Source organism: Arachis hypogaea, chromosome 4, assembly GCF_003086295.3.
Source record: "Arachis hypogaea cultivar Tifrunner chromosome 4, arahy.Tifrunner.gnm2.J5K5, whole genome shotgun sequence".
Classification (NCBI taxonomy): Eukaryota; Viridiplantae; Streptophyta; class Magnoliopsida; order Fabales; family Fabaceae; genus Arachis; species Arachis hypogaea.
The window spans coordinates 111,393,661-111,406,937 of record NC_092039.1 but is presented as its reverse complement, the minus strand read 5'-3'; the positions used below and the strand labels follow the sequence as shown (position 1 = coordinate 111,406,937).

The 13,277-nt window shown below is 26.8% G+C and overlaps 1 protein-coding gene across 1 annotated transcript; it reads left to right on the top strand.

Annotated features, from left to right (window-relative positions):
- The first annotated feature begins 2,349 nt into the window (after window positions 1-2,349).
- On the top strand, window positions 2,350-12,504 carry LOC112797275 (cysteine-rich receptor-like protein kinase 19). Its single transcript, XM_029297944.2, is given in 8 exon segments — window positions 2,350-3,924; window positions 10,403-10,543; window positions 10,663-10,784; window positions 10,858-11,068; window positions 11,217-11,448; window positions 11,541-11,648; window positions 11,650-11,686; window positions 12,081-12,504. Coding segments are annotated over 8 exon segments (2,673 nt in total). The 5' UTR covers window positions 2,350-2,414; the 3' UTR covers window positions 12,393-12,504.
- The last annotated feature ends 773 nt before the right edge of the window (window positions 12,505-13,277 follow it).

Below are 13,277 nucleotides of genomic sequence, written 5' to 3'. Positions count from 1 at the left end.
CTCATAATTTTATTAATAATAAATAATTATTTATATATTTAATTATATTTTAACATGTCCAAACATGCCTGACAAGTCTATAAAACTAATTAGTAAGCTTAAATCTGGTCTATTAATATATTAAGACTTTTAAAAAAGTCTGAATTTATACCTATTTTATAACAGAATAAATCAGGCCAAACCAAATACAAATCACACTACAGACCCCTAGTAAATTGCTTGACTTTTTTCCGGCCCTAGTCGGTAACAACAAATTTAACGGTAATTATCATGAAGTTTATCATCTTATTAGTATGCTCTAGAATATAGATGTTAGTCAAGTCTTCTGATTTTCTTTCCATTTTCCTTTTTTCCCGAAGACAAAACTAATCGAGCTTTACATTTTCCAAAGACAAGACATAAGATAATGACACTTGTTTGTCTGTTTTTGGTTGCAATTTTATTTTTATTTTTATATTTTAAATATCTCAATGACTTTAATTACTTCTCCATTGACGTGATTCAGTCTCTCCCCTGTCTTCCTTTCTCTTGTATAGTTGTATACCACCATTTAAATACTAGTAAACAGTTTATGTTAATAAGATAATAATTTAAAATTATTTTATTTTATTTTAATATTTGTAATTATATATAATATATAAATATATATTTATTATATTAAGCATTACTTAAATATTCAATGATAATTAAATAATATAAAATAAAATAAATAGTAGTTAAAAATACAAAATAAATAATTTTATTTAGTCTAATTTTTTTCTAAATATTTTTTATTTATAAATAATACACACATGTTAAATCAAAGGACAGATCAGAAATAGGCGAGTGAAAATGCAATGAATTTATAATTAATCCAATGTGATAAAATAAAATAAATATAGATTTAATTACTTTAGTTTTTATAGTTTGTAAAATTTTCCATTAGATTTCTATATTTTTTTGTTAATTGAGTTTTAGTATCAATTTTTTTTAATTAGATCTTTTTTGGTAGTAATTAGCTTAATTGTATAAGGTTCTAACTAAAAAAAAAATTAATACAGAGACTCAAATAAAAATAAAAAAAAGTATAGGAGCTCAATTAAAAAAAATTAGTATAAAAATCCAATTAAAAAAAATTATAAGAACCTAATTAAAAATTTTGCAAAATTATAGAACTAATAAAATAATTAAACCATAAATATATAAGTAACAAACAATTTTGTACACATATCATTCTTTGATGATCAGTCTAATTATTTTTAAAATATTAAAAAATATTAGGTAAATAAATTATTTTTATAATTATTTATAATCAAGTTTTTTCTTTGATTAATTAAAAGTGACTATCACTTTTAAAATTAATGATTTTTTATATTTAGTATTTTCGTATTTTTAAGGTATTTTTTTATTAAGAAATCTTTTATTCTATGTTTACCCAATGTTAGGTTTAGTTAGCTTAATATAGGCGGTACACTACGACATAAGAAAAAAAAAACTAAGTTTTAGTCTAGGAAAAAACCACTAATTAAAAAATCAGCCTCTGATCTAATTAATTTCTTATAAATAGAAAAAAAAAACATATTCCTAAAAAAACGTAAAAATAATAAAACATTTTTGCTATTTTTAGTCAATGTTAAACAGCTATTACTAACTACTTGTACATATAAATTTTATTATATCGAAAATAAAAAAGTTACTTGTACATTAAAATTAATTATTATATAATTATATTAAAATATATATTATTTAATTTATTTTTAATATATATTTTATACTAATAATTAATTTTAATATACATTTAAAATGGGTATATCAAGATCAGAAATATCATAATTATGTATGAGCGTCGCTCTCAATGCATTATAATGTGGAAGGGGAATAGGGGATTCAAGCAACTAAAATTCTTCTTAGCAAAGTCTTATTCATATAGCATCCAAATTCCCATAGCATTCATATTCTATCTAGATTTCTCTTGTCTTGCAAAGTGTTTTACACTCACAACCTTGACTAATTAACCCTGCAATTTTTACACCATTGACTTGCATTATTATTTATTAGAAATATATTTTTTATCTGTTTAAATTAAAAAATATATATATAATTTATAACATGGTATTAAAATTTTAATTATACAAAATTTTAGAATTTAATTTTTGTTGAATTCTAAAAAAAATTAATATAAGACAAAAAAATTATATAAAAAATAAACAAATTTAAAAGAAAAAATATATTTAAGAGAATATATAAGGTATAATTATCATATGTCTTCTCTTATTAATTTAAATTTATGAGTTTATACTTGTGAAAAGAATGATTTTATGACATTATTCGGCACCCACATGCAGTTGTTCATTAATTCATTCCCTCATTATTATTAATACACAAACAAATTTGGCAATTGGTATGTACGTACTTGTTATTAGCTCCACCATACCATGGCTTTGAACTTCAACTTCCTCAGGCTTCTTGTCTTCATCTTTTCCCTTGTTAGCTTTATCATGAGTTTCCCAACAACTACTAAAGCAAAAGAACTTGATTACCAAGGCCCAAAGTGTTCTGAAGATAGAACCACTTTTAACAGCACCTACCAAGTAAACCTCATCACACTTTTCTCATCCCTATCTTCCAAAGCCACCATCACCATCTTCTACAACGACACCATCATAGAGAACAAAGATACTTCTAATGCAGTGTATGGACTCTTCATGTGCAGGGGTGATGTACCCTTTGATGTTTGTGGAGACTGCGTTCAAAGCGCAACCCATGTTCTCTCTACAGAGTGCACCTTATCCCTATGGGGTATGATCTGGTACGAACAATGCATGGTTCGGTATTCCAACACTCGTTTCTTTTCTGTTCCCAAAACAGAGCCCTTCACTCCCATGTCCAACAACTTCAATGTTTCCATTAATCAAGACATCTTTGTCCCTCTTCTTGTCAACACAGTGAACGAAACTGCAGATCAAGCCGCGGTTTCTCTCAACAAGTATGCCACAAAGGAACAAAAGGTAACAAAACTTGAGACGATTTTTACTCTTGCTCAATGCACCCAAGACCTCTCGGTTGGAGATTGCAGATCTTGTCTTGGATTCGCCGTTGGGCAGATCCATGAATGTTGTAAAGGAAGACGAGGAGGGAGAGTATTGCTCCCCAGCTGTAATGTTCGCTTTGAATTTTACCCTTTCTATCGTCATGGCGTCTCTAAAGCACTTGCTCCTGCTACAAAGTATCCAATCATGGAGTCGAAATATTCGCCAGATCCGGGTTATTTGTCTCACCAATGTTCAAATAATCAACCCACAAACTTACAGAAACGCCTAACGACGCTCCTCTCTGACTTGTCTTCCAAGGCAAGAAACTCGAACGACAACGAGTTCTACATGAGCAATGTTAGCAACAACTTCTTTGGCCTCTACTTGTGCCGCGCTGACCTACCCCCTTCTCTCTGCGCAGACTGCATAGTCAACGCCACAAACCGAATCGCCTCCGAGTGTCCAACGTCCATGGAGGCTGTAATCTGGTACAACCATTGCTTGCTTCGTTACTCCAACTACTCTTTCTTCAGAACAATGGGAACTAATCCGAGATTCAAGATGATGAATGTTACCGACTATGACGATTACAAAAGCTACTACAAGTACGAACTGTGGAGTGCGTTGACGAAGGTGGCGGGAGAAATCTGGGATCGGAGTGACAGATATTACACAGAGTCGTTTGTGTTGAACGATGTGCAAAGATTGTTCGTGCAGGGGCAGTGCACGAAAGATCTGGCTACTTTGGATTGTAATTACTGTATTCACGATGTGATTGAAACGGCGATTCCGTGGTGTTGTTTGGGAAGCATAGGTGGCAGAGTTTTGTATCCAAGCTGCACTTTGAGGTTTGAGTTGTTTCCATTCTATAGGAATGGTACGGACGATCAGCCTCCGTCAACTACAACTACAGGTATGGATAGAGTATTTTACATCCCAATAATGTTATAATACAGTTCTGTTACTTCACAGTTGCACGCAGGAAGCACTCGCACGCACTGACATCACATGATACAAAATGACACAGACAACCACTTTAATTTTAAATTTTTATTAGATACGAAAATTTGGTGTGTATATATATATAATTTTTTATAAATAACAATATATTAATTTTATTAATGTTAAAGAATAAACAAATATTTTTTAATTAAAAAAGTATAGGTAGACAAAATATGTTAAATATTTTTTGTGTTAATTAATAATATTATATAAAATTTTTAAATTTATTTTAAAAATATAAGTAAATAATAATACTTGACACGTAGTTAGTATTTAATGGTATTTAAGCATGTTTAAAAATATTAAAAATATATCTTTATTTAATGATATTTAAGCGTGTTTTTAATATATATTTTTATAAAAATTAAATATATAGTGAAAAAGATGAGAGTTGAATTCACAACATTTCTCATGTAATAATTTACAATAAATGAACAATTACTAATCTAGTTAGTTAATTTAGTAATTTAGAGTGTTAATTTTTTATATTTTATTTTATTAATATGTATAAAATTTAAAATGATTGAATTTTATATTTACTTTGAAAATTTTGATATTTCTACGAGTAAGGTAGGGTAGGGTGAAGTAAGGTAGGATTTAGAATTTTAAGACGCGGGTAGAATTAGAGTTGAGAGATTCTCAATCCACATGTAAGATAAAATAAAGTTAGAATAGAGTCTAAATCTTATCCTACTTTATCCATTGTTAGTCCTTCATATTAGATATATATGAACATAATAACAGAACGAAATTTGTGTACTTCATAAATAAATATTAAACAATAATGTTATATGATCAAATTATTTTAATAATTAATTTTAATTAAATTGGTTTAATCATTTATTGACACGATAAAAATTAATTAAAAAAACAAAAAATGATTAAACTTTATTATAAAAATACTTTATTCATCTATTATTTTTTAATATTAAAAATAGAGTAGTTTTCAAAATAATATGACTAGGTAACTATTAGAGATTGGTCTTTATTCAGTTAATGATTATTCATGTTATGTTTAGAAGAGAGATTGAGATCGAGGGACAAATATTAAAAGACAGAAATTTTGTATTCTATTTTATATAAAGTGTATAAGATTGGATTATATTTTAGTATTATGTTTAGTTTAAGATAAATATAAAGATCGAAGGATATATTTAAAATTTGAAAAGTTAAATGAAAATATTTTTAAAAAGAAAATATTATTAAAGTTTTAATTTTTGTCTCTAGAAATTTTAATTTCTTGTGTCTCACTTTCTGAAAGTAATGAATGGATTGAAATTTTGTATCTCGGGACTGAAATTTTAATTCTAGTCTCTGACCATTAAACACAATACTCAATCCTAATTCTCTAGTTTCAGTCTTATGAAACAAACGCAACCTAAGATCTATTAAATGAATGCAATTACGCAATAAACGTATCTTTAGATTTAATGCCTTTGACGAGTACTAAACCATGGTTTAGAAAATTCATAAGTTTAAAACTCAAGATTCGTTGTAGTTCTAAACTAAAATTTAACACTTTTCAAAATTTAGCAAAAGATGCTACAATTTCAAATCAATAATTAGGAGTTTAATTTTAGGTCGTTCTCCCTAGGAATTATAATCGAGTGTATTATTATTGGCTATAAAAAAATCGGAGATTTAATAGCAATTGATGAAAATTTAAATAATAATTAAGAAATTAAAAGAGCAAGCAAGGATTAAATAGCAAAGCGATAAGACTAAGGATAATTAAAGTAATTGAGGGTATATGATTACTATCTTTGTCACTAACCACAACATAATAATTAATTACAAAGAACAAACCCAAAGAAAAGTCAATTAGACTTAATTAATGTTAATCCACAAGTCCTAACTAACTTATTAATTGAATTAGTAAAAAATTAGCTTTAGTGAAAATAAGATTAATTAATATCTCTGGATTATCACTTAACTTGAATATTAATGACTCAAGTTCACCCAAGTTTCCAACTTAAGCCAAAAATATAAAATCTATTCTATAACTAAGTTAAGCGTTTTATCAAATACCTAGAGTGCATAAACATAAAACTTCATAAATTGTAAGAATTAGTAAAATCTACAACTACACAATTCAAGAAACAATAATAACATCTCAATTAAGCAATAATAAAGAGAAAATATGGGAAGACAATTAATTTAGTGTATAACGTGTACCATAGGGATAAAATTAAAATTAACATCAAATGATAATTAAATTAACTAATTTTTAATAATTTCCAATTTGAAATTTAAAGTAAATAAGGATTTGCAACAGTTACGTACACTGCAAAAACGGTCTCCCTCTCCCCCATGTGATGTGACTTCCTTCTCGCCCAGTGTCTTCCTGTCTCACCGATGTCGTGCCGCCACCGACAGCAGCCGCTGTCAACCATAGCTCCGGCTGACGCTGTCGTGCGCACTGCGAACGCCTAAGCAGCACCGTCGTGCAGTTTGCGTCATTCGCCTAAGCAGCTCCGGCAGTCTCTTTCACTCTTTTTGCATTGACGCCGAGAAGATCACCACTGTCCGTCGCCCAAAACGCAACCCGATGCCGTCCAGCTGTCTGAGAACATCCGATGAAGACACCCCCTTCGCGCACATTGCATCCGTTGCGCAGCCACCAACGCGGCGGTCGTGCAGCCCCCGACAGTCGACGGGTTTCACCGTCCTAGCGTCTTCATCCGTGACATACAGCGAGTGGGGATGGTGCCACGTGTATGGTGATTTGGGGTTCGGTGGATTGCCTCCGGTGGATGTGGTGCATCGGATTGAAGATATCAAGAAGGCGAGTGCTTTGTTTCGTGGTGTTGCGGAGGTTTTTGGCCAAGGTATATACATTAACGGACGAATTTAGATGCTGGATGTTCAATTCACTGGGTATGTAGATGGTTATTTTAATTCTTAATTGGATGATTATTTTGTTTGATTCAGTTTAAGTATATATAATTAACAAATGTTGGATGGTCATTTCACTAGGTAATCGGATGATTATTTTAATATTTACGTGGATGGTTGTTTGATGGCCGGTGAGAAAGCTTCTAACGCCGGAGAGATGGGATGATTGATGAGGGTGTGGTAGCAGATGGTTTGGGAGGGGAGGGGAAGGGGGAAGAGGGTGTTTGGATAAATTTCTCTGGTAAATTAGAGTTGGGATGGTTAATTTTTTAAAATAACTGGTTGGATTTCTTTTTTTTCTTATATTGGGCCAAATTCAAAATCCGTACACATTGTCAAGATTTCTCATTGTCTCCCTAGCGGAGTTCAATAATAAAACATAAAATATCAAATTTATTAAATGAAAATGAGAATTCAACAAGGATTTAAGGACATAAAATAACAAAATAGAAGAAGTAATAAGAAATTCTAAAACACTATAGCAGCAAAATAAGAAATCATAAATTAAGAACTACAATTAAACAAACTAAAACCTAAAAGCAAGAGAGAAATGTACAAGAAACCCTTGAATTTTAGAGAGAAGTTAGAACTTCTCTTTCGAAAATTCAAGATTCTAAAATCGTAAAAAAACAAAGAAAAACGAGTGTATGATGTTCTATGTCCCTTCATAAATTGCTTCAAATATGGTTCCCAAATTGCAAATCATGTGCTATTTTAAATGAGGCACGCGATCAGGGTGTGCGCACACATGTAGGTGCACACGCACATGTGCATAATTTTTCACTAGTATGTGGGCATAATATATAATTGCTCCCTTCTTCTTTTTTTCTCGAAATCTTCACTTTTACATGCTTTTCTTCTATTTTTTCAAGCCATCTTTACTTTCTAAACCTTAAACAACTTAAACAAACATATCAATCCTTTAAAGACCTAAAAAACATGTTTCTAACAATTAAGCATAATTAAAAAAAATTCACAAAAGTATGCATTTATGAAGAATATGTACGAATTAAATTGATAAATTTCACTTTTTTTTTCAATACAAAAATTATTATAAAATATGAATTTATTAGTCTTATATTTCTATTTTTTATGTTTAAAGTATAAAATTAGTCTCCACAAAATTAGTACATTTAAATTTAAAATAAAACATAATATAAAAAATAATAAAATTAAAATCCTAAATTCTAAAAATCAGTACATTTAAATTTAAAAAAATATAATTAAAAATAAATAACAAATTCTAAATTTAAAATTTAAAATTCTAAATTTTAAATTTTATATTTTTTTAATATTTTACTTGTAATAGTACATGATTATTAATAATAATAATAATAATAATAATAATAATAATAATAATAATAATAATAATATGACATATTAATTTACTATTCATATAATTAATTTTAAGAGGTTGCGTGAGTAAGAGAGATTTTAAGAATAAGATCAATTTAATTTGGGTTGGATATTAGTTAACTGAAAAATTGAAAAATAAAAATTAATTAATTTATGTTAAACTAAAATTATAATTTTTATGTTCACATTCATGTTAGTTTGTTATCTTTGAAAATTTAAGCGAAAAAATTTATTTCTTTTTTATTAATTCTATCTTTTATTTTTTCTATAAAAAAATACAATTAATCATCTATATTAACTTATAATTTTTATATACTATGTTTATTATTGAGATTTTATATAACAGGAATTATAATTCTATTAAAAAGGATAAAATAAATAAAAAATTAACCATAAATAACAATAAAATTGTAATTAATAAAAATTTGTAGTCTAAAATAATATTAAATTAAAAAATACTAAAAATATTTAAAAAATATATAAAATATTTTTTTATTTGATATTATAAAATTTGTATTATTCTCTTTTAACCTTTTATTTTTTTATTTTATTATATTTTTTTATATTATTTTTTTAGAGTTCTCATTTCTTATGTATATTATTGTTTTTATTAATTCTTAGTTCATATAGACTTTTTTTTATCATTTATTATACTATTCTTTATGTTTATCTTTTAGGAAGTCTTTTTTATTTTTATTTGACTTTGTTCATTTAATTTTTTACTTATTTTTATTTGGCTATGTATAAGATATTTTTTATGTATTTTATTGACGTTTTATCTTTTAATTTAATATTTATTTACATTAACATATTAAACTATTAGTTTATTCATATATTTTTCTATTTTTAATATAAAATATATTTTTATCAATTTTTATATATTATTTTTAATTTAATAAATAAATATTAATTTTATTATAAAATTAATTAATAAAATTTATTCAAATATTTAAATTAAAATGATAAAATAATATAAAAAAATTATTTAAATTAATATCTTTTTTAATAATTTTTATCTAAAAATAATTTTGAGTAATGTAATCTAAATAACATTTATTTTATTATAATTTATTTTAATATAAAAATTACCAAACATAAATTACGTTAACATAAATTTATTTTTTATCCAAATCAAATTTATAAAATTAATTTTATATAAACTCCTATTTATAAACTTTAATTCAAACACACACTAAATAAATTATATTAAATTAAATTTTTAATAGGAAGTTATTAAAGTGAGCTGGGTCCTATGCGGTAGTAAATAGTGATTTTTCTTTCTTGGGCCTTGAAAACTATGTAAATCTTTGATGGATCATAGATGACCTTGTCCAATTGGGAATTGAGGCTCCACGACATCAACTTTTAACATAAAGTATCTTTCAAATAGGATCTACCTTAAAAAAAATTAAAAGTATAAAGTGTGATTTTTAATTTTTTATTATTATTTTTATATATATTCTTAGTTTTACTTACAAAATTAATAATAAAAAATCATATTTTATTCTCTCAGTCAATTATAAAAAAAAAATGAGTAGATCCAGTCCCAAATTTTATAGGACCAATAGTGCAGAATTTGTCTCTATTAATATTCCAGCATAGCATCCAACGGTCTTCTAATAACGACATGTGTTTCTATACGTATAGAAAATATTTTATTTCTACACAAGAGCACTCGCCTTTAAGCTGATATCCTCACAATCGAGGCAGAGTTCAAAAGACAAATTAAGGTTGCTTTTGATTTACAATTTTATTTTCTGTTTTTATTTTTAATATTTTTTATTTTTTGAATTTAAAAAATAAAAAATAAAAATAAAAGATGAAAATAAAAAATAAAATTTTGTTTTTTTATTTTTTCTTTCACAAAATTAAAAAAACAAAAAATACTAAAAATAAAAACAAAAAATAAAAATATAAACCAAACGCACTTTAATTGTCTCTTAGAATATTTTATTAGGGTCCAATTCTCAATTAAGATTGGACTGTAATTTAAAAACTCTAAATGTGTGAGTGGATGTGTGTAAATAGTGTATTGACAAAAAAAATGTTGATGTCCTCATTTATTTTTTCTTTTATTAACTTTAAAACATTTATGAATATGATTTATATATTTATGAATAATAATTTTTGTATTGTAGTGAAAACTGGTCGATCACGAGCAGTTATCTTGATTATTGTTGTCCCCGTTGTTGCTTTGGTGTTACTCCTCTCTTTTTGTTGCTATTTGTTTCGGAAAAGAGCAAGAAAAAGTTACAATAAGACCATCCTCAGAAAAAATTGTAAGTATCTTGTGGAAAATGAAAAATTCAATATAATTGTTAGTTTACAATTTATTTGTAAGCTTAGAGAAATTTGCAAAGTTATTGGATTTAAAATGTTAATAATTTGTTTTGTCTAGTTGGCCATGAAAGTAACACTATAGGGGGCTTGCAATTCAATTTGTCTATAATTGAAGCGGCAACAAATCACTTTTCACAAGAGAATGAGATTGGCAAAGGTGGATTTGGACAAGTTTACAAGGTAGGAGAGAAAATAAAAAAGAGAAAATCTATTTCTTTCAATTACTTTTAATATTCTTTTTTATATATTTTAGGGTGTTCTTCCTGATGGACGACATATAGCTGTAAAGAGACTTTCAAAAAGTTCTACCCAAGGTGCTACTGAATTCAAAAACGAGGTTTTATTAATAGCCAAACTTCAACATAAAAATCTAGTAGCATTTTTAGGATTCTGTCTTGAAGGACAAGAGAAGATACTTATCTATGAATATGTTCCAAACAAGAGCTTGGATTACTTTCTGTTCGGTTTGTTGCTTTTCCCCTCTTAAACTTCTCTTTAGTTATTTAACTTTCGCATATTTTTGTGATTAATTTGCATTATATATTTTGAACTATATTTGAAGTATCTAGTTGTCTAATATGTATTAATATATATTCACTAAAAATTTTGTAGATCCTCATTCTGAGAAGTTGTTAAGTTGGTCTGAACGCTACAATATTATAGATGGAATTGCTCAAGGAATTCTTTACTTACATGAATATTCTCGTCTCAAAGTTATTCATCGTGATCTTAAACCTAGTAATATATTGCTAGATGAAAATATGAATTCTAAAATTTCAGACTTTGGTCTTGCTCGAATCATAGATCAACAACAAGGATCTGCATCTAGAGTTGTTGGAACACTGTAAGTCATCTTTCTGTACTTTCCTATATGTAACTTATACATGGGAAGTTTAACCATGGCATGGGCATGATACATTCTTTCTTATTTTATAGGGGTTATATGTCTCCTGAATACGCAATGCAAGGAAAATTTTCTGAAAAGTCAGATATTTTCAGTTTTGGAGTCATGATTCTCGAAATTATTACAGGAAAAAAGAATGTAGGTTCCAATGAATATTGCAGAAGGTCTTCTAAGTTTAGTAAGTGAAATAATCTAATATATAAATTCTTCAACGTAACACAACCTTGTTCCCTTTATGCAAGTCTATAAAAAATATGTTTTTTGTTTGTAACCTTTATAATTTTTTAAAAAAAAAATTTAATATTTAATATCATTCAATTTTGTTCTCAATATTTTTTGTTTATGCTAAAATTACTTTTGGAAGTTAATTCTATCTAAAATATTAGGGACAAAATAAAAAACATTCAAAAATAACTTGACACAAATTCTAAATGTTAGAAACAAAATTAAATGAATCAAAAACGTTAGAGGCAAAATTGAATGAAATTAAACATTAGAATATTTTTAAAAAAGAAAACACAAAAAATATTCTTTACTTTAATAATCCTATTAAGTTGATAAATTGGTTACAGGTGTGGAGACAATTTTGCAACCAAACACCGTTATCCGTATTGGACCCAAAAATGAAAGAAAATTGTTCTGAATCTGAAGTTATAAGGTGCATTCAGATTGGTTTATTGTGTGTTCAAGAAAATCCAGATGAAAGACCTACAATATCAACAATTGTGTCATATCTTAGTAATATCTCACTTGAATTGCCTTCTCCACGAGAACCAGCATTTTTCTTGCATGCTAAAATGGATCCAACAAAAACAATTGCTGGCGAGTCTTCAAGTTCTTTCTCTGTTAATGAGATATCTGAAAGTACCTTTCTTCCGAGATAGGAACCAATTTATATATAATATATATGATGGTGTATAATAAAATTTCAATGGGTCATTATGATGGTTGAGAGATAATGGAGTTACACATATATGTTATCAAAATTTGAATGCATGTGTTGGTCTCTATATATCTGCCATCTCTTGTTTATTTGGACTTTATAGATATAATCGCGAGAAATTATTGTATGCTTGTTGAATATCTTGGATGTGTTCAAAAGCAATATTTGGGCCAAACTATATTACGTAGGTCATAAGAAAAAAAAAATAATCAAAAGGGGTGTCTAACTTAACCTTGAAAATCAATAAACTTCTGACATTGTTCTGAGCTCGAGGGGTTAGTTATCCACAAAATGACAAAAATTCTTTCAAAAGATGTAAGATATTTGTGGAATAATCTAATTATGAATAAAATTGATAAACAACTCTTAAATTTTATTATCTATTAACTATTTTGGCAAGTATCGTATATATATTTTGGGATTTTTTTTGAAATTTTATTTTTTGAAGTTCTTTTTATTACAAAGAAATCTTGTAAGATCTAATATAGAGGTTAATGCTGTCGTGAAAAATAATATAATGGAGTGATTAATACTATACAAAGAGAAAATTTATTTTGTTTTATCTTGTAATAAATATTTCTAGTAATATACGTGAATCGAATTGAATCGAATATAAATATTTTTTATAAGATCAACATGTAATTTTGAGTATATAAATAATAGTTTTTGATAACAAGTTGTTAGAAATTTATTGTAATTTAAATTTCTATTGTTGCCTAGTTATAGTTATTTATAAATTATTAATGATTTAATTTTATCGTTAATGCTAATATTTGATGGAAGTATTAAAAAATACAAAATAAAAATATCATCCTAATGAACGTTC